This window comes from Perognathus longimembris, chromosome 21 (genome assembly GCF_023159225.1).
Source record: "Perognathus longimembris pacificus isolate PPM17 chromosome 21, ASM2315922v1, whole genome shotgun sequence".
Taxonomy (NCBI): Eukaryota; Metazoa; Chordata; class Mammalia; order Rodentia; family Heteromyidae; genus Perognathus; species Perognathus longimembris.
Genome location: NC_063181.1, coordinates 4,036,488 through 4,064,371, shown reverse-complemented (window position 1 = coordinate 4,064,371; position 27,884 = coordinate 4,036,488). Strand labels below are relative to the sequence as shown.

Genomic DNA, 27,884 nt, shown 5'->3' with positions numbered 1-27,884 from the left:
AATTGTGTTATAAATGCCACCGTCTAGTTGGGTGCCAGTGGCTCATGCCTGTAATCCTAGCTACTTAGGAGGCTGAGATCTGAAGACTGCAGAACAAAGACAGCCAGGACAGAAACATTCCTGTGAAACGTATTTCCAATTAACCCCTCAAAAACCCAAAGTGGTGCTGTGTGTGGCTCAAAGTGGTAGCGAGCTAGCTTTGAGCAAAAGAACTGAGGGACAGCGCCCAGGCCCTGTGTCCACATCCCACCACACACACACACACACACACACACACACACGCCATCATCTTGGGTTATCAGAATCCTCTGAGACCGCTAAGTTTGGGCAGTTTGTACAATAATGCTTGACTAGGTCCACTGGGTTATTTCAATAGAATGGAAGATGATCCCATCATTGCTGAATGCCACCGCCACCTACTGTTTATGTAGGGAAGTACATTCCAATGCTCCTACCAAGCTCCATTATTATTATTATTATTATTATTATTATTATTATTATTATTATTGCTAGTGCTTGGTCCTGGGCTTGAACTCATGGCCTGGCTCTGGCCCTGAGCTTTTATTGTTGTTGTTGTTCAAAGCTAGTGCTCTACTGCGCGAGCCACAGCCCCGTTCCTTGCTTTTTGGAGGTTAACTGGAGATGAGTTTCGTGGACTCTGCTGCCTGGACTGGCTTTGAACCCTGATCCTCGGATCTGAGTGGTGAGGATTACAGGCGCGGGCTGCCAGGGCCTGGCCCGGGCTCTTGGCTTTCCCCAGCTCTCCAGGGCTCTCTCTGCTCCGAGCTTCCACTCAGTCCACACGAGCTCATTCGAACACGGTGGCGGGCGCTGCTCCTTGAGGCCTCCCCGATTCCCCGTCCCCTGCGCCCCCCGTCGCTGCCGGCACCCCGCGGCGGCCTCCCCGAGGTCAGGGGGGAACCTTTGTCTCCGGGTCTGGGCTGCATCTCTCCGGAGGCATTTCTGCAGGACCCAGACGGGCACCGACTTCCGGCCCCGCCCCCTCCCCGGCTTCCGAGGTTTGAGGAGCGCCGCTTCCGCCCGGAGTTGCCGCCGGCCCAGGCCGCGAGCGGCCACTTCCGCCCGGACTCGCGGCGGCTCGGGCTGGAGCGGGCCGTCCTCGGCGTGGCCTCCCCCGGCTCCCCGCCGCTTCCCCGCCCGAGGCCGGCCGCCCTCCGGGACCGAGACCGGTACCGGGGCTCGGGTGACGAGACGGTGCGGCCGAGACTTCCGGCCTCCGCCCCGGGACTCCGCAGGCCTCCCCGCCCCGCCCGCCCGCCCGCCCGCCGGGCCCGCGCGGCCTCCGCCTCCGCCTCAGCCCAGCGGCGGGCGCCGTAACCGCCGCGCACCCGGGCGCCGGGCGCGGGGGACATGGAGTTCGCCGAGCTCATCAAGACCCCTCGGGTGGATAACGTGGTGCTGCACCGGCCATTCCACCCGGCCGTGGAGGGGACCCTGTGCCTGACGGGCCACCACCTCATCCTGTCCTCGCGGCAGGACAGCACCGAGGAGCTGTGGCTCCTCCACTCCAACATCGACGCCATCGACAAGCGGTGAGCGCCGGGGCGGGGGGGGGGGGGTCGCCCGGCCGCCAGCCCCGCGAGCCGTGCTGGGCCCGGAGTGGGCGTTAGAGAGCCCTCCGGGCGGCACTCCCGGTTTCTGCCGAGCCTGGGCGAGCGCCCAGGCATCCTTCGTGTCGCCGAGAGGCATGCCGTCTGGGCGGATTGTCTCCATTTCCTGCGTCATTATTGTCAACCACCGTTAATAAGCTGTGACCGGATACAGTTCAGATAAGTTGTTTACTTGTGTGTGTGTGTGTGTGTGTGTGTGTGTGTGTGTGTGTGTGTAGACTGTTTATGGCCGGCCTGCAACCCGAGGTTGGCCTCAGCCTCCCAATCCTCACGCCTCAGCCTCCCAAGTCTGGGATCACGGGCGGGCGTGCCTGCTCACGTGTTTGCCACTGCTTGAACTCAGTGCCTTCAGCTCTAGCTTGGCCTTCTCTCCCATGGCTGGCACTGTACCACTTGAGCTACCACTCTAGCCTGTTTGCTACCTCCATTCAGCTGAGTAGGTAATCAGCTAATCATATTTCTTTCTCCTTATTTCTTACCTTCTGAGCCATTATTTTAACGGATCCCACTAAGGAAGTTTATACTATCCTCATTTGTGCTTTTGGAAAGAACACTGTTGGCTCTCAGGGGAAAGAAAAAAGCATGAGCTAATCTCTGTCCCTTTTATTACCTTACCCCTCCTCATACTTGTTATCTCTGCAAAGCAATGTCTCATCCAAAAAGTTATATTTCCATCTTTACTTAGGTTCCCCGTCTACCTGCGTTTCAAGAAAGCAGTGGTCTACTCAGTTTACACGAATGACACTTTTTCGTTTTTTTTTTTTTTTTTTTTTTTTTTTTTTTGCCAGTCCTGGGGCTTGGACTCTGGGCCTGAGCACTGTCCCTGGCTTCTTTTTGCTCAAGGCTAGCACTCTGCCACTTGAGCCACAGCGCCACTTCTGGCCATTTTCTGTATATGTGGTGCTGGGGAATAGAACCCAGGGCCTCATGTATATGAGGCAGGCACTCTTGCCACTAGGCCATATCCCCAGCCCCGAATGACACTTTTTCTTTTAAAGGAAAACTTGAATGTCAAGAAGATTTAAATGTCAAGGTTCCTATGAAAGATACACCTTAAAAATAACCTGTACTGGTAGAATTTCTGACCATTCGAGTGAAGGCGGTGCTAGGTGTTTTCACTCAGGCAGAGGGCTCTTACTACACTCCTAAATCATCCCTTTCTTATGAAATTTTTCAGTGGTCTCTCATGGCCTGAATGGTAAAGGTAAATTCTGTAGCCTGTCACTGCCGATACTCCATAACTGGCCCTAACCTGCTGTCCTTGCCATTCTATACATACATCTCCCTTGCATTTCCTTTCTTGACCTAAGCCTATTGGTTCTCCTGAACTAGTAAACCAAGCTCTTCCTTCAGCAAGGATGACTTGCTCCTCCCAAGCTTGATACTCACTGACCAGATGCTTTTATGTTCCAGACATTTGGCTATCATTACTGTTCCCTATCAGTGTTCTGTTTCACAGCTTCCTCCTTCACAACATCCTCTGAATAGCAGCTGGAAGTACTTCTCCTTGCCTTGAAATTCTATAGCTGTTTAATGGCCCGTCTTTTTGTTAGTGTTTATTCAAATTTGTATTTTGTTAGTTACATATATATTTAAAAACTTCCAACTAAGGCTCATATATGTAACTAACAAAATACAAATTTGGGTGAACTGAAAAATTGACCACTGAAGGGCCAGTGATGCCAAGAAGCGTGTATCAGTGGTCTGTCTCACGGTGATCATCCAGTTTTTTTTTCCTGGTTGACAGTACTGGGGCTTGAACTCTTGGCCTTTTTCTTTCCCTTGCTTTTTCTGCTGGAGGCCTGCACTCTGCCACTTGAACCACAGCTCCACTTCTGGCTTTATGGCTGGTTAATGGGAGATAAAGGGTTTTATGGACTATTCTGCTGGTTTCCAACCACAATCCTTAGTTCTCAGATTCCTGATCAGCTAGGATTATAAAGCATGAGCCACCAGTTCTAGGCTATGCCTAATTTCTCATTGACGTCTTTTTATGGTCATTTCCCATGTTTACTTAGCATGTACTAGGTACTGGGGCATCATTAGAACATAAAGAAGAAAGCATCTGAGGCGTGGACCTTTCAATGTGTTACAGGAGGGAGGCAGCGTGGTATGGTGGAGAGAGCATAAGTGTGGTCTGGTCAAAGTTTCATTGTTGCTTCTGTTTTTCTTTTCTGAGTGTGTTGTTTGGCAGTGCGATAGGGACTAAGGCAGAGAGGAGCTTTAGTACTAGTGGAGGAGTGGACTGCTGGATTAATCAACAGAGAAATGTTTGGTAGTGGCAGGAAGGAAAATAAAGATAAGGAGATTAGAGTGGCTGTGTCTTTGGGAATGATTTCAGACAATGCGGATGATCTTGGAGCTGAGACCTGAAGGAGAGAGGAAATGATCTAGGTGAATGTCTGGGGGGAAAAACTCCCTATGGGGTGCAAGCGTGGGAAGATCGGAGGTGGCAACATGTCAGGCCTTGGCCTGTATGGGGGGCAGGGGATCAGGAAGCCTGTGGGGTGAAGCATCATGAACAGTCAGGACCTGGGGTGTGGCTGGGAGGGTGAGCCAGAGCAGCGTCTTGAGGCCCTTGAGACAGTTTTCAAGGGACCCTGGGGAGAGTTGAAAGCCAGGAAGAAGTTGGTTTTGAATACGATTTTGGCTGCTGGCAGGAAATGAATTGCAGAGGAGCGAAGCTGCAGCCTCAGGTTCAGCTCGGAGAATGCCGAGTAACCCGGGTAAAGGGTGATGTGGAACGAGGGGGTGGCGTGGCCGTTGAGAGGTGTGGGATGTGACGCAAAGCTGGAGATGCTGGCCTTGCCGGTGCCTTGGAGCTGCGAGACAGTCTCACGGTGATTGAGGATGACGTTTGCCTCCTTACCTTTTAGTAGCTGGGCAAGCTGCTGCTTCTCTTTGAAGCTCGGCTTGTCTCTGAAGAAGTAACTCCTCTGGTAGAAGGAGCAACTTATATTTGAGTACTTTTTCATCAGTCTATGGAATAACTTTATATACATGACTTATTTGACTTATTTCTGCGTTATTTGATCTTCTCAGCACAGTCATATACAGATCTTCCAGTCGTACTGACCTTTTCATGTTTCTCTGAGGTGGAAAATTGAGGTAATGTTAGTCACTTGATGACTCATCATTTTTAGGATTAGTTCCATAAAACATTCTGATTTTTCTTGTTTTGGTGGTGCTGGGGACTGAACTGGAGCCTCTGCATGCTAAGTGAGCATTCTTTATCACTGAGCAAGTTGCCAGCCTTCCTCTGATTTTTAATTCTTCTGCCTCCCTGTTTTTCACTCTCACTTCCTACTTCATCCACAATTCCTTTAGGCAGCCATGTGAAGTGTCACTGTAAACTAGATGGCACTGTGGTAGCTGGGTGTGTGCACGCGTGCATGTGAGTTTAGCTTACCTGATTTGATTAAGGAAATGTTGTAGATGTTGTTGTTTTGGAGGTACTGGGGTTTGTTCTTGATGGATCAGTGCTGGACTGCTTGAGCCATACCCTGCAGCCTGTTCTGTTTCTTCATCTTTTAACACAACACTGAGGATCATTTCCTATAGTGATAGGAGTGCTTCTAACTGTAGCATAGAATTCCAAAGTATGTAAAACATTTTACTTGGTGGACCTTTTTACATAACCTCCAAGTCCTTGCTGTCATAAGGAGCTCTGGAAAACATGTGCACTTAGGTCTTGCATTAATTTCTGTGAGATTGTGCCTAGGACAGAATTGACCAGAAGGTGTAGATCTCACAGCAGTACAGCATTCAATGCTTGTCTCAGTTTACCCTCCCGCCAGGTGTGGGAGAGGAGCCCAATTCTCCGCATTCTTACCGATGTTTGGTATTAGTATATTCCAGATGTTGCAGATTGTCTCTTGATGGGCGCTGGATATTTTCTTATTTTTATTAATGCTCTTCACTTTCAATCTGGGACCAGTTAAATTACTTGGGCTGGGGCTTGGACTCAGGGCCTGAGCACTGTCCCTGGTTTCTTTTTGCTCAAGGTTAGCACTCTGCCACTTGAGCCACAGCGCCACTTCTGGCCATTTTCTATATATGTGGTGCTGGGGAATTGAACCCAGGGCTTCATGTATATGAGACAAGCACTCTTGCCACTAGGCCATATCCCCAGCCCCTCAATGCGATCTTTTGAAGTCTTGGCTTTGGAAAGTGAGTCTGAAGCAGAGTTCAGTCTAGAGGAAATTATTTTCTTTTAAAAAAAATTCAGCAGGGTACCAGTGGCTCACACCTGTAATCCTAGCTACTCAGGAGGCTGAGATCTGAGGATTGTTGTTCCAAGCCAGCCCAGGCAGCAAAGTCCATGAAACTCTTATTTCCAGTTAATTCCCAGAAAGCTGGAAGTAGAGGTGTGGCTCAAAGCTGGCCTTGAGTGGAAAAAGCTCAGGGACAGGCCCTGAGTTCATGCCCCAGGACTGGAAAAATAAGTCAGTATTCGTGTTTTTTTTTTTTTTTGGCCAGTCCTGGGCCTTGGACTCAGGGCCTGAGCACTGAGCTTCTTCCCGCTCAAGGCTAGCACTCTGCCACCTGAGCCACAGTGCCCCTTCTGGCCGTTTTCCATATATGTGGTGCTGGGGAATTGAACCAAGAGCTTCATGTGTAGGAGGCAAGCACTCTTGCCACTAGGCTATATTCCCAGCCCCATAAGTCAGTATTTGTACACAGGGGTTTCAATTCAGTATGTCAGTTTATAGTATAATGCATATTGGTCAGTGCCACCTCTAGGGTGGTATTTGCCATGACTGAGGTGTGACCCTTCCAAGTATGTACTCCAAGATGTATCCCATTCCAGTTGGTGACACTATTTCCAACCGCCGAGGAGATGTTGCTTCCTCTAATCCTCTGGCTTGGCCCTTTCCCAGATGCTCCTGCTCATTGTTGCTATACAGAATAAAGAGAAGTTTATTTCTTCCAGTTCTGCAGGCTAGGAATTCCCGTAGCAAGGCCTTGCCCTCTTCTCCCATAGCATAAGGACAAAAGAACATGAGAGGTGCAGCCAATGGGACCACATGCCCCACTCACTGCTTTAACTTATGCCTCTTAGTGCTGTCGTGAGGGTTAAGCTTTGATTGTGAACTTGTATAGCACCAGCTGTAGGTTACTTTATTCTCATTCTTTGCTGGTCAGCACTAGGCTGGATACCTACCCTCAGCATATCTCTGGAATTTTCTCTGTATTCTCACTAGAGAGTTTCTCTGTACTCTCACTTCTGGGTTTTCATCCATTTGGACTTTGCAGACTCTTGTTCTCTCCAGGCTTCCTGTCCCTGCATGGAAACTTTCAAAACAATAAGCCCAGCAATCTGAGGACTCACCTTGGTGCCCATGCGTCTCTTTCTTCCTGTCTTGCTGTGCAGTGGCTAGAAAAGTCATTCCTTTTTTCGTGTGTGAAGTCGTTATGGTTCTTTGAGGTAGGAGAGTAAATTGAGTCCCTTTTTGTTATCTGGCTTTTAATAGAAGAAGTGCCAAGTGTTTGACTTTTGGAAATGCATTTTAGTAAAAGGCCTCCCATTGTGCTGATGGGTTGTAGATGCTCTGTGGAATTTTCTCTAGTAAGATTGGTCCCATGCTCCTCACAGTGTCTGCTTGTGAAGTCCACAGGAGGTGATGTGAGTCCAACTGACTCAAGTTCCAAGGTGGAATTTAGGAAGAATAACTGTAGAAGCTGTATTGCTAAATTGGGAAAAATGTAAATAAAGTAAATAAAATTACCAGCTGTGATTGATCTAGGGCTTCCCAGAACTCGGAATGGAAGAGAATTGGGGGCGATAAGTGCACAAGAGAAAAGTCAGCTCTTGGTAAGCGTAGACAAAACTGTATGTCCATGAAAAGAACACAGATATCCCTCCCTACTAAGGTAAAAATAAACTTGTCTGGAAGTTACTGATACAGAATTTATGATTAGATATGATGTTGACTCTCAAGTTTTTGTCAGTTTAATATAGATCTTCCAAGTTAGTACTTTTTTACTAGTACTCTAAAAAGAGGTATTTGCATTTATATATTTTTAAAGGCTTGCTACAAGCTTGGAGTTTGCTGCCGTCTGCAGTGAACCTGTTTTCCTGTTTGAGAAACATCTCTCTGCTTAACACCTAATTGCAGATCTTTTTCTGTTCTTTGGAGGAAGTGCACATTGTCTTTGTTAAGTGAATTAGCCAAATTCGAATTACTTTATTTGAAAAATAATTAGATATGCATATTTTAAAGTACTTTATGGTTAACATATAAGTAATGTAAACTTGACTTTAATTAGACTAATTGAAGAGAAGAAAATAGAATATTGATGGTGATTGTAACTATATTTTGTCAAAGAAATAGTCATTTCAAACTAGGAATTTCTATATTCTTAGCCTACTTTGTAATTTCTTCCAGATTTGTGGGATCTCTGGGAACCATCATCATAAAATGTAAAGATTTTCGAATTATTCAATTGGATATTCCTGGAATGGAGGAATGTTTAAATATAGCCAGTTCCATTGAGGTAAGTATTTTGTAGGCAAAATTGGATGATAAAAATTGTTTTCTGGGGCTGGGGATATGGCCTAGTGGCAAGAGTGCCTGCCTCATATATATGAGGCCCTGGGTTCGATTCCCCAGCACCACATATACAGAAAGTGGCCAGAAGTGGCGCTGTGGCTCAAGTGGCAGAGTGCTAGCCTTGAGCAAAAAGAAGCCAGGGACAGTGCTCAGGCCCTGAGTCCAAGCCCCAGGACTGGCCAAAAAAAAAAAAAATTTGTTTTCTGACTTAGTACCACTTATATATCTTGTGTTTAGATATTTAGTTTGTTTGTACCTGCAGGGGCTGATAGGGAAAGCCTCACCCTGATTCACCATTGTACTGGAGTAATGGGACTTATACTTACAGCAGTGTAGGTGTTGCTTGCTTGCAGAACCCTAATTCCATTAACTGCTTAAAAGTCTATGGAAGTGCCTTCCAATTACTTCATAGAATTCCCATGAGGTCATGTGGGTCAATTATAGGAACAGTTTACTTGAGTATATGTGAATACTTGTTTGGAAAAAATCATTGGATAACTTAGTAGAGAAACTTCAAAGTTTTGCCTGATGTTTCATGTTCACTATGCAAATCTTGATATTTTCCTCCTATCAAAGATAGTTTGTAAGTTTTTTTTCTTCCTCAGTGGGCATAAGTAATATCATATATGGAACTTAAAAAGAAAAAGAATTGCTGGTGCTTGGTATGGAACCCAGAGCTATGTCCTAGGCAAGCACTCAGCAACATCCTACATCTCAGCTTGTGTGGAATAGTAAACCAGTAAGGACACATTGTAGGGGCAAGTTGAGAGAGGCAGGTGGTACTACAAAAGCTCCATTGACTTATCTGCCCTTTGAGTTATGAAAAACACTAGTGAGAGTTTATTAGCAACTATACATACATTTGTCTTGAATGTACTAGCATGTCTTTCGTAATAGATTGCATGTGCACAGACATTTAGACAGAAATCTTAATATTGAACTTATTATTATAATAGCACATAGCACATAGTTTGCATCTTGATGTTTTTCAACTTGGATAAAGTACTTAACCTCTGACAGTGAAAATAATACCATCTAGCTTTGAGGGCTGTTTTACCTAGTCTACTCCCATCTGTGTAACAGATCTCCATGACTAAAGCTAGTTACTATCAGTGTTTGTAGTCTTTTATTTGTTTTTAGTAAGTCTCAATATCCACATTTATTTTCACCAGTTTACTTAAGACAAAATGTTTGCTTTATATTTATTTAAACAATATTGAATGTTGGTTCAGATCACAAATAATAGAAATTTTTCTTGGATAGTTTAAAAAATTTTTAAAGGTTAACTGATTTATTCCTCATTCTAACCAACAATTATACACTCTAAATTTTAAATTACCTTATTTAAATCATTAGTGACTTTGTGTTTACTGTAATGTCTACATAGTCACATTGTTTACAGTAATGTCTAGTTATTGGCCTTTTTTTCTGTCTCTGTGACTGACTCATCTAGGCTCTGTGTCCACAGAATGTTACGAGTTTGTCTATTAAGGTGGGAGAAAACTTTGACAGATCTGTGGCTAGCATGTTGTTGTTTAAACAAGAATATGTTACAGAGTGCATGCCACTATACCTGTCTTATTGATTGAGATAGGGTCTTGTTAGCTTTTGCACAAACTGGCCTCAAACTTTGATCCTCTAGAATTCTGCCTTGTGAGCAGTTGGGATTGTAAGTGAGCCACTGTGCCTAATGTATACCATCTTTTGGCTGTTACTAACAGGCATCACTTATAAATAATAAGCATATGTTTATATAGCTGATAACTGAGTCTTCAGCTATGACCTTACTGACAAATCAGAAACTTGTTCTCTAATTCCTAGAAATTTTTGGAACTTTTTTTTTTTTTTTGCCAGTCCTGGGGCTTGAACTCAGGGCGTGAGCACTGTCCCTGGCTTATTTATGCCCAATGCTAGCACTCCACTTCTTGAGCCACAGCACCACTTCTGGCTTTTTCTATATATGTGGTACTGAGGAATCGAACCCAGGGCTTCATGTATACGAGACGAGCACTTTACCACTAGGCCATATTCCCAACCCCCTCTTGGAGCTTTTTTATCTGAGCTTTGCTTTATTAAATTGTGTCAAGAGGAGTGACTTCATTTTTCTCTTAGACTGGGCATGCATTTTTCTTTATTTTTTCATTCAAGTGGCACTTGCTGACTGATGATTATATGTCAGTGTTTTGATGCCTCCGTAGGACTGTAGTTATAGCTAGTGATAGCTACAATATCAGAGAATGACACTAGGTACCACTGTCATTAGGCTCATATGGGTGTCAAGTTGTCCCTGTTTTCTTTCTGCCCATTAGGCATTGTCTACCCTGGACTCAGTCACTTTGATGTACCCTTTCTTCTACCGGCCCATGTTTGAAGTGATAGAAGATGGTTGGCATTCCTTCCTTCCTGAACAAGAGTTTGAACTTTACTCTTCAGCTGTAAGTTACTGTTTGAGAATTACTTGTTGAAAAACAACCCAACACCCAACTTAGTTGTGAAAATGACTGTGGAGCTGACTTACATTTGTATAAAGGAGTTCTATGTGCTGTTAGTGCTGCAGCTTCCGTCATGTTGAAGTTTGTTAGGGTTTTTTCAGTGCTGTAGCTGAAGTGCTTTTTCTTCTAGTGGGTTTAATGCACTCCAAATATTACTTTAAAGTGATGTGGATAAAACATTAAAATTTGCTTAAAGATAGTCCTTGTATATTGTGAGTTAATTACTGTCCCCAGATAATTCATAAATGTTGCCTTGTGGCCTGTGTTGGAGAACCGTGGTCCTGAAGCACACAAGTGCAAAGAGGCATAGTTAAAAGTTAATGCTTCCGCTGGGTATGGTGGCACAAGCCTATAATCCCAGCACTGAAGAGGTGGAGGTGGTAGACTTGAGAGTTCAAGGCCATCCTGGGCAGCACAGTGAGTTTAAGGCCAGCCAGAATTATATAGTGAGAGCTTTTCTCAAAAACAAACAAAAAGGTAATACACACATTAAAATGAAATCTCAAAGGATATTTAAAATCAATCCAAAAGAAGGCAAGAAAAGAAGAAACAGCAATGAGAAATAGTTCAGTCACAATAATTGCTAGACTAAAATCCAACTACATCAACAATTATTTTAACATTGGTAAGCTAAGCAGTTCATTTAAAAGGCAAATTGAATGAAAGGAAAGAACAAAAAACGCATTCCTGTTCTAGGACATGAAGCAAGTCCCTATCTCAGTTTGTAAGATAGGGTGTGGTAGTACTCTTTTCTTCTCTGTAACATATTCTCATTAAAAAAAAAAAAAGACAGCATAATGGTGGAAAAAGGATTACTCATGCATATTATTCATAATGCCAGTGTTTGAGAACTTGTAAATTCATACTATCATAAAGTGAGAAAGAGTTTAATGGACAGGCCCAGTTAAACTGCAGAATATTCTTTGTACTGAGGCTTGAACTTTCAGGCCTGGGTGCTGTCCCTGAGCTTCTTTGCTCAAGGCTGGTGATCTATCACTTGAGCCACAGCTCCACTTCCGGCTTTTTAAGGAGGTAAGTGTGTCAAGGACTTTCCTGCCTGGGTTGGCTTTGAACCATGATCCTCAGAGCTCAGCTTCTTGAGTAGCTAGGATTATGGATGTGAACCACTGTGATGCCCACTTTCCCTTAGTGGGTCAGATTATGTCTTAGCTTGGGGCAGTTTTGGTTACAGAACAAAGGGCACATTCCTCGGGTCTGGGTACAGGTTATCAGGAAGCAATCAGATAAGTACACAGCATTCATCTTATCTTTTGACTGGATCACTGTGTGATGTCTTTACTCAGACACAAGATAAGGCAAACACAAACCTGCAGTTTTCCGCTTTCTCCACTCGCACAGTCCACTGATACTTCCTGCACTCAGTTATAGCTCCCAGAGAGAGACTCCAGGGTCTCCACAGTGGGTTAATTCCAGATTACCCCCCCCAAAAAAAAGAAGACATTAAGACATAGAATATTATGAGTAGAAAAGGTTGTTTTATCATAATAATAAAAAGTTAATTCATCAGGAGGACAAATATTTATGTATTAACACAAATTGAAAGATCCAGACACTAGTGGCTCATGCCTGTAATCCTTTTCAGAGGATGAAATCTGAGGATCTCAATTCAGCACCAGCCCAAGAAGACAAATCCTTAAGACTCTGATCTCCAATTAGCCAAAGGTGCGGGTGGGGGAGCCAGAAATGTAGGCATAGCTCAAGTGGTAGAATACTAGTGTGAGCAAGAAAGCTGAGCAAGAATATGAGCTCAGCTCAGTTATAGTATATCTAACATTTTAGCTTTATCTTCCTACTAATATTGGTTAGTTAGTCCAACCCAAATTTATGCCACATACTGAAATCTTAACTGTAAAAAGCCTTTCACAAACTTCCAAGTAGTTTGTTATTCTCTTTTAAAAAACTTTTTTGAGCTGTTAGCTCATGCCTGTAATCCTAGCTACTTGGAAATACTGAGACCTGAGGATCATGGTTTGAAGCCAGCCTAGGCAGTAAATCCATGAGACTCTCACCCCAATTAACCACTAAAAAAAAAGCTTGATGTGGAGTTGTGGCTCAAATGGTAAAGCACTAGTGCCCAGGTTCTGAGTTCAAGCCCCAGGACTGGCACAATAATAATAATAACTACTGTGGTGCTAGAGATCAAATCCAGGGCTTTATATATAGTAGGCAAGTTCTTCACCATGAACTACATCCTAAGCCTGCAAATTATTGGATTGTTTATTGTATGATTCTAGTGCTTAGAGTATTGAATTAGAAATCATTTCATTGATTCCTAAGTATAACTTTTGTAGTGAGTCATTATTTTAAGAAAGATGCTGCCAATCTTACTATACTTTCCTCCTTTTCTAAATAGCAAAAGACAACAAAGGATATAGCCGTATTCCTTTTAAGATCTGTTGCTGCTAAGCATAATTTGGAGTACTGTAGTTTGTGGGTGCTATTTTAATTTAAGAGGATCACTCACAAACTTACAGAAAAGAACAGATTTCTTGGAATTGTGTGGACCACAATCGTCTTGTGTATACTTGATGTCCTGACTTGGAGAACAGAAGACTTGAAGGAAGGATTGTCTTTAAATCCTCAGTGGGATGTCCTATGAAATGGGGAACTTATGCTGTGCTGTCTGGAATGATAGGGAAAACCGAGGAAGTTCCAGGCCACAGGTTTCACTTGCTCTGGGGCAGAACTTTCTAGGAACAGTGATACCTTGCATTGAGGGAGACTGGCCCTGAAAGAATTTATCTCCTGAGGGATTTAAGTGTAGGCCTTCTATTAGATCACTTAGCAGTGGCTTCTTCATCAGTGGGCATTGATCTCTGAGGTCTTTTTAACTTGTTGTGATGATATTGTGACAGAAGATGCTTGCTTAGCTTTGAAACGTTTTGTGTTTTGCAGACCAGTGAATGGAGGCTAAGCTATGTCAATAAGGAATTTGCTGTCTGTCCTTCTTACCCACCGATCGTCATAGTGCCCAAGTCCATTGACGATGATGCTCTTCGCAAGGTGGCTACATTTCGACATGGTGGGCGTTTTCCAGTACTAAGCTATTACCATAAAAAAAATGGAATGGTAAGTGTCCCCAATAGTTGCTTGATCTGCTGAAAGACTTGGCCACAGGTTGCCAGAGTTAGCAGCCTTTAACTGAATGAATAAACACCCCATGTACCACACATTACCGAGATCCAGAAATAACTGCACTTACCAGTCATTTATAAGTAAGAAACCCAACAGAATACCAAGGTGAAGTTCCTGGAATACTGAAAAAGGATGGCCGAGGGCCACTGGAGGCTAAATGTAACAGTTTTTAAAACACTGAACATGATTCTCCAAACAAGAATGGTGCATAAATTTCTTATTTTTATTTTGTGTTGTACCATTCTCTCTTACAGTTTTTGCCCAAACCTGCCACACGTGTGTGTGTGGGGGGGGGGTGGTGGTTAGTTGAAGTTGTAGGGAAGTGTTACATCTTTCCCTGAAAGTTTGATGTTTGTCTATCAAATAAACTGAAAATAGACATACAGGAACGTACAGGTTTTATCATGTGCCTAAGTATTGGAGTGAAGGCTTACAAAGCAGCATGATCAATAGAGAAGTGTGATGATGTTCAGGCTATTCAGAGGTGAGCTGGCTTATTGTACAGTTGGAATCTCCTAGGTATCAGCCACCCATCTGTGGTGGTCCTCTTTCTATATCAGGTGTCAGATACTCAGTTTCCCTTTTCTGTAGGTAGAAAGGGGCAGAGGGACATCAAATTATAAAAAGCTTCTGCTTGCATTTTCTATTTGGGAGAGAGAGAGGAAGAGAAAGAGGGAGGGAAGAAGGTAGAAAGCATACTTTACAGAGCCATACCTGTATCTGCAAAGGTGTACAGTGTATTTAGGGTGGGATATTTTAGTTTTCTACAAAGTCAGGGTTTATTGACAGACTGTTCTTTTTTTTGTTTTTGTTTTTTTGCCAGTCCTGGGGCTTGGACTCAGGGCCTAAGCACTGTCCCTGGCTTCTTTTTGCTCCACTGTCCCTGGCTTCTTTTTGCTCAAGGCTAGCACTCTGCCACTTGAGCCACAGCGCCACTTCTGGCTTTTTTATATCTGTGGTGCTGAGGAATTGAACTGAGGGTTTCATGTATACAAGGTGAGCACTCTACCACTAGGCCATATTCCCAGCCCCAACAGACTGTTGTTGACTTGATTAATTCAATACAGGACCAAGTGAGTCTTCAGGTCATTAAATTGTATTATTTTGTGTTAAAGAGGTAATTTAAATTGTGAATGTATTTTGAGGTAGTAGAAAGAAAAGTTGTGTAAAAATCACAAAGCTTATATTTGTTTTTATAAATATTAACTATTGTTAGAATGTGCAAATGTTTCTTTGTTTTTCCATGAAATCCATCCCACCCCAATACTGCAAGAATCTTTGTGAAACATTTTTTTTTTATTTTTCTTTATTTTTTGGTCCAGGACCAGAATTCAAATTCAGCATACCTGATGCTTTTGCTCATTGGCTCTACCAACAGAGTCATGCCTCCAACCTCTATGAGACACTCTTAATACAGCTTACTGGCTCTGTTTTCAGAAGCCTTTTAAGCAACTGCTGTTTAACTTTCAGCTTACTGTGCTTCTAGGTAATTATGCGAAGTGGTCAGCCCCTTACTGGCACCAATGGGAGAAGATGTAAGGAGGATGAGAAGCTGATAAATGCTACTCTCCGGGCAGGAAAGAGAGGCTACATCATTGACACTCGATCTCTAAATGTAGCACAGCAAGCTAGAGCCAAAGGAGGTGGTTTTGAACAAGAAGCTCATTATCCCCAGTGGAGAAGGATTCATAAGTCCATTGAGAGGTAAAGATTGTGGTGACAGAGACAACTTACTGCTGGCTAATTAGAATGACTAAGCCCTGAGCTACTCAGAAATCACAAGTACTCAAATGAAACTTAGTTGCTAATTTAGAGCCAATAATGGACTGGGCCATTATATTGTTGGTTTGGTTTAGCAGGGATTAAGGTTTGACAAAAATTGTATATCTTTTATACTGTTTTGCTATAGTCATGCATTGTGAAATATTCAGGTCAACTTATCTCAGATTTATTTTTCTGTGATGAGAACATTTAAGGTCTGAATTCTGAGGTACTGTCACATACACAATACAGTGTTACCAAGTATACCTAACATAACTGTACAATACATCCCCAGAATTTATTTCACCCGTCTGACCCAAGCTTTTGACCAACATCTCCCTTCCTCTGGGCCTTCGCTCCAAGCCTGGTCACTGCCATTCTGCTCTGCTTCCACACTTGGCCTTTTTATAGAGCCTACAGATGAGTGAGATTAGATGGTATCTTTTGTTTTGTTTTGTTTTTCTATTGTGGGGCTTGAACTCAAGGCCTGGGTGCTGTCTTGGAACTCTTGCTCAAGGCTAACACTCTTATCACTTTGAGCCACAGCACCACTTCCAGTTTTCTGGTGATTAATTCGAGATAAGAGTTTGATGGACTTTCCTGCCACGGCTGACTTTTAACTGTGATCCTCAGATTTCAGCCTCCTGAGTAGCTAGGATTACAGGTATAAGCCACCAGTGCCTGGCCTCCAAGTAGTATTTCTCTGTTTCTGGCCTTTACTGTATTGATGACCATTCTTCCTATATCTAACTTGTTGAGAGTTTTTATCATGAATGGAACTAGACTGCTTTTTCTGTTGAGATGATTATTACCTATAGAATCTTGTTTGACATTACATGAAAACATTGTAAGTACTCCTTGGGGGTTGGTGAGATTTGAAGCTAGAAAGACTGGAATCGGTGCTGATTTGGGGAAACTGCTTTAGGCTCAGGGTGAGTGCTAGAGCAGTGGGGGGGAGGGGGTGGAAGTAGACTGGAGATGTAAGTGATGTGATGTCACTAAACGCCCATCCCAGCCCTTTCCCCTATCTGATGACCCAGCTCTGTGCACTGGGTCTCATATGTTCACGTTTAAGTCTTCAATCATATTACAATATTTTAAGCTACTTTTTGCATTGCATATATTGGAGTCTGAGCTTTTGGTCTAACCTTTCAGCATTATGTTTCATCTTTCTTTTTATCCCCCCCTCCTTTTTATTTTTTCTTATTTTTAAAAGATATCACATTCTTCAGGAGAGTTTAATCAAACTTGTGGAAGCTTGTAATGACCAAACACATAACATGGACCGATGGCTCAGTAAGTTGGAGGCCTCGAACTGGCTGACTCACATCAAAGAGATTCTGACAACTGCCTGCCTAGCGGCTCAGTGTATCGACAGGTAATGTCATTTCAGCCTCCCTGAACAGGGCACGCACTGAGAAACACTTGGTTTTTATCCACATATGTGTTTACAGAGTATTAATGTTGGTGCCTGTTCTATATTAAATATTCAGATCATCTTATAAATTTCTGTGTCAGAGGTAACACCATTCAGTTTCTGATGGGTATAGAACTTGATATTTAATAGGTAATTATCATTGAATGAGTGTGACACAGTTTTTAAAGTTCTAACAACCATTTTTAAGATAAAAACCTTAAAGTATTTACTAGTTGGGCAAGGAATGTGGCTTAGTGCTAGAGTGCCTGTTTAGCATGCATGAAGCCCTGGGTACTGCAGATACACACACAGAGAAAAAATACAATTAAAAAAATTACTAGGGGTTGGGAATACGGCCTAGTGGCAGGAGTGCTTGCCTCGTATATATGAAGCCCTGGGTTCGATTCCCCAGCAGCACATATATAGAAAACAGCCAGAAGTGGTGCTGTGGCTCAAGTGGCAGAGTGCTAGCCTTGAGCGGGAAGAAGCCAGGGACAGTGCTCAGGCCCTGAGTCCAAGCCCCAGGACTGGCCAAAAAAAACAAAAAACAAAAAACAAAAACAAAAAACAAAAGCTTCAGTACTCAGGGTAACTTCTGGGACAGAACAGTTTAATCATTGTCCCCTTTGTTTATTTGGGGTAGCCACCTTCAGCCAGCAGGGCTTTCCAACCCCCCAGAGGGCATTGGGGTTCTGGTTAATGTCACACAGTGCTCAGCCTCCCTTTTCTGAAGTGTATTAGCTTATCATGTGTACTTCCATGAAAATCTGCCCTTAGAGTTAATTGTTCAAAATATAAAAATAGACAAAATTAAATAAGTTTAGAATAAGCAATATATTATCAAGGCATATATTCACTAGATAGGAAAGCCTTAGGGCTGGCATGTAGCACAGTAGCTTGCCTCACAAGTGCAGTGCCCTGGGTTCAATCCCCACTACCAAAAAAAAGGACCCCCCTCCCCCCAAAACCCCCAAAAAACAACAACAACAACAACAACCTCAAATTCCACTGGTGGCTCAAGCCTCAAGCCTGTAATCCTGGCTACTTAGGAGCCTGAGATCTAAGGATCGCAGTTTGAAGCCAGTCTGGGCAGGAAAGTCTGTGAGACTCTTATCTCCAACTAACCACTAAAAACTGGAAGTGGTGCTATGGCTCAAAGTGAACTAGCCTTGAGCAAAAGCGGTCAGGGACAGTCCCTAGGTGCTGAGTTCAAGGCCTATCACTGACAAAAAAAATAAAAAAAGACACCCCTTCCCCCCCCCCCAAAAAAAAGCCTTAAAGTATTTGGTCATATTCTTTAGCACAGTTACTAAAATTTTATCCTGAAAATGAAGTTATTAACCAAAAATGAAAATAATAGGAAATAACAGATTGCTGTTACTGTATAAAGCCTGTGTTTCCATGGAGAGAGAACCTACAGTAATTACTAAACATGAAATTTTCTTTTCCCAAACCTTCTCTTCATTGTTTCAATAAGAAGAGTGCAAGAGAAGGGATGTAGCTGATTTAGCTTGGGGGTTTCCTTCTATTCCTTTTTTTTTTTTTTTTTTTTTAGAATAGTGGGGTCTCAGACACCTTATAAACCATGTTGGACAGTGGTACCTAGATTGACAGTAATCTGGTTTGGGTTTTTTTTTTTCCCATTTCTACATATCTCAATGTGTGTTTTAGGACTTGTTTCCGAGATCTATTGCAGTTGATTGAAAGTGTCCCTACAGGCCGCTAGTGGTGGTCAAGTAGAATTCAAGGTCAGGAAATAATCTTTTTTTTTTGGCCAGTCCTGGGCCTTGGACTCAGGGCCTGAGCACTGTCCCTGGCTTCTTCCCGCTCAAGGCTAGCACTCTGCCACTTGAGCCACAGCGCCCCTTCTGGCCGTTTTCTGTATATGTGGTGCTGGGGAATCGAACCTAGGGCCTCGTGTATCCGAGGCAGGCACTCTTGCCACTAGGCTATATCCCCAGCCTAGGAAATAATCTTAATATGTGTTTGTAGGTTTGAGGAGCAAAGACCTTGTAGGAAGGAACATGCAAGTGCCTTCTTGTGATAGGACTGCTTTCCAGTTTTATAAAGGGATAGAAGATTTAGCTGAAAAGGTGCTGTAAAATATATCATAATTTAATGGGATTCTTTCCATTGGCATTTGGTACTTATTTTAGTCTTACTTTCTTCCCAAGAAGATGTCTCATCTATTCCATTCCTTATTTGCACTCGAAACCCTCCAGCACAGAGCAGGATGCATAGGAGTGAAATACTAAGCTACAGTTAATAAAGTACTTGACCCTGTCAGGGGTACTGCATTTGTGCTCTGGTTCTCCTGTCAGGGAAGGAGCATCAATACTGATTCATGGCACAGAAGGGACGGACTCCACACTTCAGGTGACCTCACTGGCCCAGATCATCTTGGAACCAAGGAGCAGAACCATCCGTGGCTTTGAAGCCCTGATCGAGAGAGAGTGGCTACAGGTAGGAAGAGCCATTTGATAAAAAGAGCCACCGCTAATGATTGATGTTGCAATCCTTGTTTGTGGTAGCTGACAGCCTATATGGGATTTTGAAATTGTGTGTTTAATTTTCGGTAGGCCAGTTAATCTGTCTTCCCCTTCATTTGGTATTTGTGATCTTATTTAACACCTCTCAACTCTAGGTCTTTCTTTGCCTATATTCTTGCTCATGTTGCCATATTCAATCACTTTGATGACAACAACAGCAAACTTGTGAGCTGTCCATCCCGCTTCTGAATATCCAAAATGCCCCCAAATCTGAAACTTTCAGTGCCAATGTCTTAACCTCACGTGGCACATTGCAGTTAAAATGCAGATGCAGTATAAATATTGTGTAAAATCACTTTTAGACCATGTATAAGATATGTGAGTTTTGGAGCTGGGGATATGGCCTAGTGGCAAGAATGCTTGCCTCGTATACATGAGGCCCTGGGTTCAATTCCCCAGCACCACATATACAGAAAACGGCCAGAAGTGGCGCTGTGGCTCAAGTGGCAGAGTGCTAGCCTTGAGCAAAAAGAAGCCAGGGACAGTGCTCAGGCCCAGAGTCCAAGCCCCAGGAGTGGCCATAAAAAAACAAGATATGTGAGTTTTGTGTTCAGTCTCATGGTCCATCCTAAGATAATTCATTGTGTATATGCACATATCAAAATATGAAATCTAGAGCCCTTCTGGGCCCAGCCGTGTTAGACATTGGATATACAACCTAAATTTTGTTTTGTACAGGAAAGATACAAAAAATATATAATGTAGGCTGATCTTTCAGTTGCTGAGTCTTGGTTGAGATAACAGATAAAACAGTAGGGAAGGGGATACATACATGGCTTGTACTTTAGCATCTTCTATCTTTTTTTTTTTTGCCAGTCCTGGGCCTTGGACTCAGGGCCTGAGCACTGTCCCTGGCTTCTTCCCGCTCAAGGCTAGCACTCTGCCACTTGAGCCACAGCGCCGCTTATGGCCGTTTTTCTGTATATGTGGTGCTGGGGAATCGAACCTAGGGCCTCGTGTATCCGAGGCAGGCACTCTTGCCACTAGGCTATATCCCCAGCCCCAGCATCTTCTATCTTTTGCCCATCTCGGTCTCTCCTATCCTCTTCTCTAACCAGCTGAAATCTGAGTCCTGTAAGATCCAGCTAAATGACCTTGCTCTCTCACAAAGTTGTGAGACTATTCTCCTCCACAGATACAATGGATTAATTTCCGTCATGCCCTAATTCCTGCGCTAGATGCCCCGAGATGACTTCTTTGAGGTCAGAGAACCATGCCCCTACTAATGCTTCTCCCTAGAATATGGCATAGTGCTGTGTACAGTGCTGAGTGACTTCAGGAATAAAGGTCTGATAAGTAGGCTGAAATTTCCCCAGAGACTAATGTGGAATTTTTTTTCTTAAGGCAGACCATCCTGAGTTTACTTTCCATGTTTGGTCATGATGTGTAGCAAAAAAAGCAAGTGCATGTGCTTTTACTTATTTGTATTTTGCCATTTTAATGGGTATCCAGGTCCCATTAGTCACTGGAATTTTCATTGCCAGATAAGATAGTATAAGGCCGGAAAGACAGAGCAGGACTGTGAAATGTCTAAGCAGCGTGATTTCTGGTGCCATCAATATTGGGGTTCTGGGCAGGAGGGCTAATGATTCTTTCATTTACTAAGGGCAGTAGATGGTAGACTCTTACAGGGTTTTTTTCTTCTAGACAATAACTTTTTTCTTCTAGACAATAACTTTTTCCAAATGACTGTAAAATGTTAGAGTCTCCTGTCTGTCTCCATTTAGTGGTGAGGTTTATGTAGCTTACTGTCAGGTATGACAGTACTTCACATAGACAGAATGTGATCCTTGTACTTGGTTTTGTATTCAAGAATTTATATTCTTTGACTTGGTTCCAAATGTTATAGTCCTAAGATCTGTTAATGTATCACTACTTAAGCTCATCATTCCTTCATTTCATGTTCCAAGAGTAGTTGCTATTCTATTCCTCTGATTTTGTATTGACTGCCAGCCTTGCTAAGGATCTGGAAGTTGTCTTTTTGTTTCTTAGTTGTGAAACTTGGTCATTTTAAACCTAGAAACTCATTTGAATGGGAGCTCCCCTGGCCTTATGCTGGTTCAGTCACGGTAGATGTGGTCTTAATTGTGTGAAATGGTGCTGTCTTGTGGTCTTACCCCATTTCCATCTCTTGCCCCAGGCTGGTCACCCATTCCTTCAGCGCTGTTCACAGTCTGCCTATTCCAACAGTAAGCAGAAGTGGGAGGCACCAGTATTTCTTCTCTTCTTGGACTGCGTGTGGCAGATACTCCGTCAATTCCCGTGCTCCTTTGAATTTAACGAGCATTTCCTCATCATGCTCTTTGAGCATGCGTATGCCTCACAGTTTGGAACATTTCTGGGCAACAGTGAGAGTGAAAGGTGGGTACGTGGCTCACATGGGGTCATTCTACCTGTGGATGCTCCAGTCAATTCCAAAGAGAGATGAGGACTTAGGCCTACGTGAATGTTACTTATAAAAGTTAGATGCTACAGCTAAGTATTACGCAGCATACAGATTTACCGTGAGTACGTTAGGACTTACTATGAGCCAGACACATGTGAGTGAGGGATATTGTAGGCTAATTTTAATCTCTTCGATTAAATCCATTAAAACTAATCTGTTAGGTTAATTTAACTCTTTTAGATTAAAATAGTCCATATGTTGGTTAAAAGCTTTGAGTAAATTGGACAGTCATTTTGAATGTTAATTTCATTTATGTACTTTTGGAAGAAGTCTAACATAATCCAACTCTACCTCCATCCCCCTTTTTCTTTTGCTGGTCTGGGACTTGAACTCGGGTCCTGGGCACTGTTGCTCATATTCTTTTGCTCAAGGCTAGTACTCTACCACTTGAGCCACAGCACCATTTCTGGCTTTTTCTGAGTAGCTTATTGAAGGTAAGAGTCTGCGGATTTTTCTGCCTGGCCCCTGACCCTCAGAGCTCAGCCTCTTGAGTAGCTAGTATTACATATGGGAGCCACCAGCATGCCTCCTTTCTTATCCATTAAGAACCAGATAAGTGACTTGTGCAGGGACCCACAGCAGGTTGGCCACTAAAAGGGTGGCCTAGAGACAAGTCTTCCTGCGCCTGCTAACAGACCTGATTGTTAATGCTTGGAAACTATCATCAGGTCTTGAGTGATAGTCTCACTTCACAGCCCAGACTACGCCAAGTTGATAGATTAGAAGATTCGCATCAGAATGATGTTTTAAGGTGCTTAACTGGCCATCTTTCTGTAGGCATCCTCTGAGTGGAGGCATAATTTGCCTTATTGCTAGGTATCACCACCATCTAATTGAATAGTAAAGTTAAACAACTGTTTTTCACAAGTGTGTGGATTTGTTGAATCTTTACTAGTTTGAAAGCCAAAGGTCAGGCACCAGTGTCTCACACATATAATCCTGGCTATTCGGGAGGCTGAGATAAGAGAATTGAGGTTTGGGGCAATCTTGGGCAGACAAATCTAAGAGACTCTTTATCTCCAGTTAACCAAACTTGTCAGATTCTGGTTTTGTCCTTACCAGCTTGTTGAGAGTTAAAGTGCTGCTTGAATTTCCTAGCAAACATTTTTACTTTACATCATTTTTTTTCTCTTTTAAGACTCTTCTGTTGTCTTCCATCACACAGAATAAAGAGATTGTCCTGTGGAGAAGTATATGACAGTGGTTATTATAAATTGACTGCTTTATTTTCTTTCTTGATCAGGTGTAAATTGAAGCTACAGCAGAAGACAATGTCTCTGTGGTCCTGGGTCAATCGGCCCTGTGAGCTGAGTAAGTTCACCAATCCTCTCTTTGAAGCCAACAACCTCGTCATCTGGCCTTCGGTTGCCCCACAGAGCCTCCAGCTGTGGGAAGGTAACTCCCTTACTCACTATTCTCGGGCAGGGTGTGTGTGTGTGTGTGTGTGTGTGTGTGTGTGTGTGTGTGTGTGTGTGTGTGTGTGTGTGTGTGTGTGTGTGTGTGTGTGTGTGTGTGTGTGTGTGTGTGTGTGTGTGTGTGTGTGTGTGTGTGTGTGTGTGTGTGTGTGTGTGTGTGTGTGTGTGTGTGTGTTCATTCTTGCATGTCCTCTCTCTGGTCACACTCTGTTTTTCAGTCATCCAGTGAAGTGATTAGACACTCAGGTTGATTTTCTTTTCTGTTCTTGGACAGATCCAGCATAAGAGAGTTAGGTAGTTGGGACATGAATAAATTGAAACTCCCGTTTCCTCTATTAAGCAGACATAAAGTTAGGCTCCTGTATTAAATACCATCATAGGGTCATTCCAGTTAGGTTCTTTAAACGGAAACATCAGCGTAAAGCTTGAGACACTTTGTTGTTCATAGGGAACAGTGATCATGCTGAGTTTTCCATGTTTGAGAGTAGGATTTCCAGACTACTGAAGCTTTTGTTTTTTGTTTTTTTGTTTTGGTTTTTTTGGCCAGTCCTGGGGCTTGGACTCAGGGCCTGAGCACTGTCCCTGGCTTCTTTTTGCTCAAGGCTAGCACTCTGCCACTTGAGCCACAGCACCACTTCTGGCCATTTTCTGTATATGTGGTGCTGGGGCCTCATGTATATGAGGCAGGCACTGTTGGCACTAGGCCATATCCCCAGCCTGAAGCTTTTGTTTTTTAAACATTTTAAAAATTACCCAAATCTGTTTAAAATGTATTAAGTGTTCATTAAATAAATACTTTAAAATACTGTTCTTTGTAATCTTTTTAAGGACAGTATGTACATATTTCTTTATGTATGATGCTATTTAATACAAACAGAAATGAAAGTTGGTTGGTCTGTTGTATGATTAACTAATATTTTTATCAAATCTCACTAGGAATTAGAGATTAAGTGAAAGAAGAAAATCTTGTTTTATGGATAAATTCCAACTGCTCCATGAAGAACAGGGTTTGAGGTTAAATTTTTTACTTTCTCAGCCTAAGGCTGGAAGAAATTCTATAGTAGGTCAAACCCTATGATAGGTGTGTGTATGTGTGTGTTTATACTTACATCTACGTGTGTGTATATGTATATATATATATATCCTTTATACATGTATATATAATAAAAGGCTACTTTTTTACCTAAAAGGTCATTCTACTCTTTGTATTTACATTATAACTATCAAGTGGTTTCTAAATTGAAGAAAAAGGCAGAATAGAATAGCATGTAATAGGAGAAACAGGTTGCTTGGTCTTTGCACTGTTGATTCTCTGTATCTGCATAGATTGAACCCACTGTGGGTCAAAAAATTCAGAAAAAAATTTCGTCTGTACTATATACACGGACTTTTTTATCCTTGTCATTTTTCCCAGACTATAGCATAACACCTATTTTTGTAACATTTACATTGTGTTAGGAATGATCCATCAGTAATGTGGAGAGCATGTGTAGATGGGTAGGTCTGAGGATTTTCTTATCCATGGGGCATCCCAGGAAGCCAGCTCTCTACCCATGAGCCCACAGTGGAAGGGAAATAGTAAGTGAACGCTCCAGTTGTCTGCTTTGGAAGCAGTTGGGGAGGGAGGCAGTGCACACACCTCTGTGTGGCTTCCGCTTTGCCCATCACTTGTAAGACCATCTTACAAGTCTTTGAGTGTAGTTCTGTAACTAAAAACAATGATTGCTGGTGGGAAACTGGAAAGTACTGTAAGTTATCAGCTTCTCTTCCTGAATATATCACAGAACAGTACTTTTTGTATATGTGATCATTAATAAGCATGTACATAAAGTTCTTGGATACTGTACTTAACTGGTTCCTTTCAGTACTTCAAAATTCCTGTTTCTTTCAGAGTACAATAAAATAAAATGTGAGCTGGGGGGTGGTGGTTCATGCCTGTAATTCCAGGTACTTGGTATGCTGAGGTAAGCGTGGGTAACATAATAAGACTCTCCCTCAAAATAAAACAATGTAAAGGTAGCTTGGCAGTGGAGCTCTTATTTAGCATGTGTGAGGCCGTAAGCATTCCCTACAACCACATAGCAAAACAATCAATATGAGTTTTGAAAAGGGGGAAATGTGTAATATACTGATAAATTGAGTATGTTTTTCACTTGTGGATTCTGCAGGAATTTTCCTCCGTTGGAACAGATCCTCTAAGTATCTGGATGAAGCCTATGAAGAAATGGTTAACATCATTGACTATAATAAGGAATTACAAGCAAAAGTCAATCTCCTGAGGAGGCAGCTGGCCGAACTAGAAACTGAAGATGGACTTCATGCAAGTCCTTGAAAGATGTTCCATGCGCCAGAAGGACCTTCTCCAGCCTGAGTTTACCCCTCTCTCTTTGCCCTTCAGTTCACTTGTACACACACACCTTGAACCTCAGGCTGGACATGTCACGGCCTTCTCAGCATTGTAGGAGTGAAAGTCACTGGAGTCGTCCCTGGTTTGCTTTAGAAGGAAGGAGGAGCTGGTCCCTGTCTGGTGTGCGATGCTGGAGGCCACTCGCCGCTCTCCGGGTCCCCTGAGCAGGCGGCACCTGGGTAGGCCTGGGCACAGTCTGTCTGTTTAGGGAATCGTTGGTGATGGGCCAGGCTTCCAAGCACTGAGTAGAGAAATGGTTTTCAAAACTAAAATGAGTGACAAACCAAGGATTTTGTCTTTAACACGCCATTTCTTTTATCTTTACCACATAAAAGAACTGTTCTCTTATTTAAGACAGTTTAGGACTAAAAAGCTGAATCCATTCTTGTTTTGGTTTGTCAAACAAGGAAAATTAGAATAGCTACAGGAAATTCTTCCTGTGGGGTAATAGTTATGTCCTCCTGACATTTACATTAAGAAAAGTGAAATGTATTTTAAGAATAGACACTAAAAGTATGTGCAATAGAGAATTAAAGTAGGATTTGGTTTTTCAGGTCTTGAGTATTCAAATAAACCATTACTTCGAATAGTGTTAATTTGTTATAATTAAGCTGTAAATATGGTTTCCTTAAACCAGAGATGCACTGCCCTTGTTTAAAGTTCTTATTGCACTGGTTTATATTATATATGGCTTCGTGTGTCGTTTTATTAATATTCTAAGAACCTACTAATACTAAGTTTAACCTTGTTGGCTTGAACCATTTGAATATTTACCATTTGAATATCAACACACCACTTTGTCCAGTATGTATTTGGCAAACGTAATTTATCCCAAGGGAAAGTCACGAATATGATGGAGCCATGGGTTCTAACTCGAGAAATTTCTTAACTGTCTCTTTAAGGGCAGTAGTTACATCTGTGATCTGCTAGTGTACACCTGTGTTTTCAATGTCTGTGGCTTGGTATTTTCCAAGGATGCTTCTATCTTGTGGCACTGCTCATGTTAACAGACACTATCTGTTCTGAAAGGATAAAGAATAATCTTTAATTCAAGTTCCACTCTATCTAAATAACCATCTCATTTTTTTTTTTTTTTTTTGTATTCTTTTTTTTTTTTTTTTTTTTTTTTTTTTTTTTTTTTTTTGGCCAGTCCTGGGCCTTGGACTCCGGGCCTGAGCACTGTCCCTGGCTTCTTCCCGCTCAAGGCTAGCACTCCGCCACTTGAGCCACAGCGCCGCTTCTGGCCGTTTTCTGAATATGTGGTGCTGGGGAATCAAACCTAGGGCCTCGTGTATCCAAGGCAGGCACTCTTGCCACTAGGCTATATCCCCAGCGACCATCTCATTTTTTAACAACAGATTGGACCCTGCCTTAGAGTAGAGGTAAAAATGTAACTTTAGGAGGTTAAAAATGTAACTGAAACTACATTCTAGCATAACCTTTGGTCCCACTGAGAAGCTTCCGGAAGGCACACATGTTCTCTAGCTCCGTTGCCCACCCACCTTTTTTTCCTCCTTCTTTCAAGGAGACACAGGCTAGGCAGCAACCATCCGTCCAGATTCCTCTGGTGAGTTTGCCTGCCTTCACTAAGCTTGGTTTTATTCTTGACTTAGTTTCTTGGCTGAAGTTGCAAATTCTCACCAAAAAACTAAGGAAAGGAATATCGGAGATGTCTTGCTGTTGATAGATACCTCTGTGTTGTGTGAAATACCCATCCTGGTTTGGGAAAAAACAAACAAACAACTAGCCTTCCTTTTTATAAATGGCTCCTCAGAATTGCCTTGTGTCCGTTGGTATGGCTGCCTTTTCTGTCTTCTCCCATGTTTGACTTAAGGCTACATATCAGGAAGGAGCCCTTTCCTCCTAGGGGAGTCTTTAGAAGTGAGCTCCCACTGTACCCTTCAACTCTGGGCTTCTGTGGATGGAGACTTGGAAGGGCGATTTCACCAGACTCAGTCAGGGAGAAATCAGATCCCATCCATTACTTCTATTCCTTCTTCCTCATGAACGTGGGGTATGCAAGCCGGAGATAAGAAAACCATACTACTCCAGAACT

At 42.8% G+C, this 27,884-nt stretch overlaps 1 protein-coding gene across 1 annotated transcript; it reads left to right on the top strand.

Annotated features, from left to right (window-relative positions):
- Positions 1–1,334: 1,334 nt before the first annotated feature.
- On the top strand, positions 1,335–26,419 carry Mtmr9 (myotubularin related protein 9). Its single transcript, XM_048330389.1, has 10 exons — positions 1,335–1,553; positions 8,021–8,129; positions 10,495–10,620; positions 13,594–13,767; positions 15,320–15,537; positions 16,811–16,972; positions 19,333–19,474; positions 21,701–21,921; positions 23,250–23,401; positions 25,590–26,419. The coding sequence occupies exons 1-10, from the start codon at positions 1,372–1,374 to the stop codon at positions 25,751–25,753; spliced, it is 1,650 nt and encodes a 549-aa protein (XP_048186346.1). The 5' UTR covers positions 1,335–1,371; the 3' UTR covers positions 25,754–26,419.
- Positions 26,420–27,884: the final 1,465 nt, after the last annotated feature.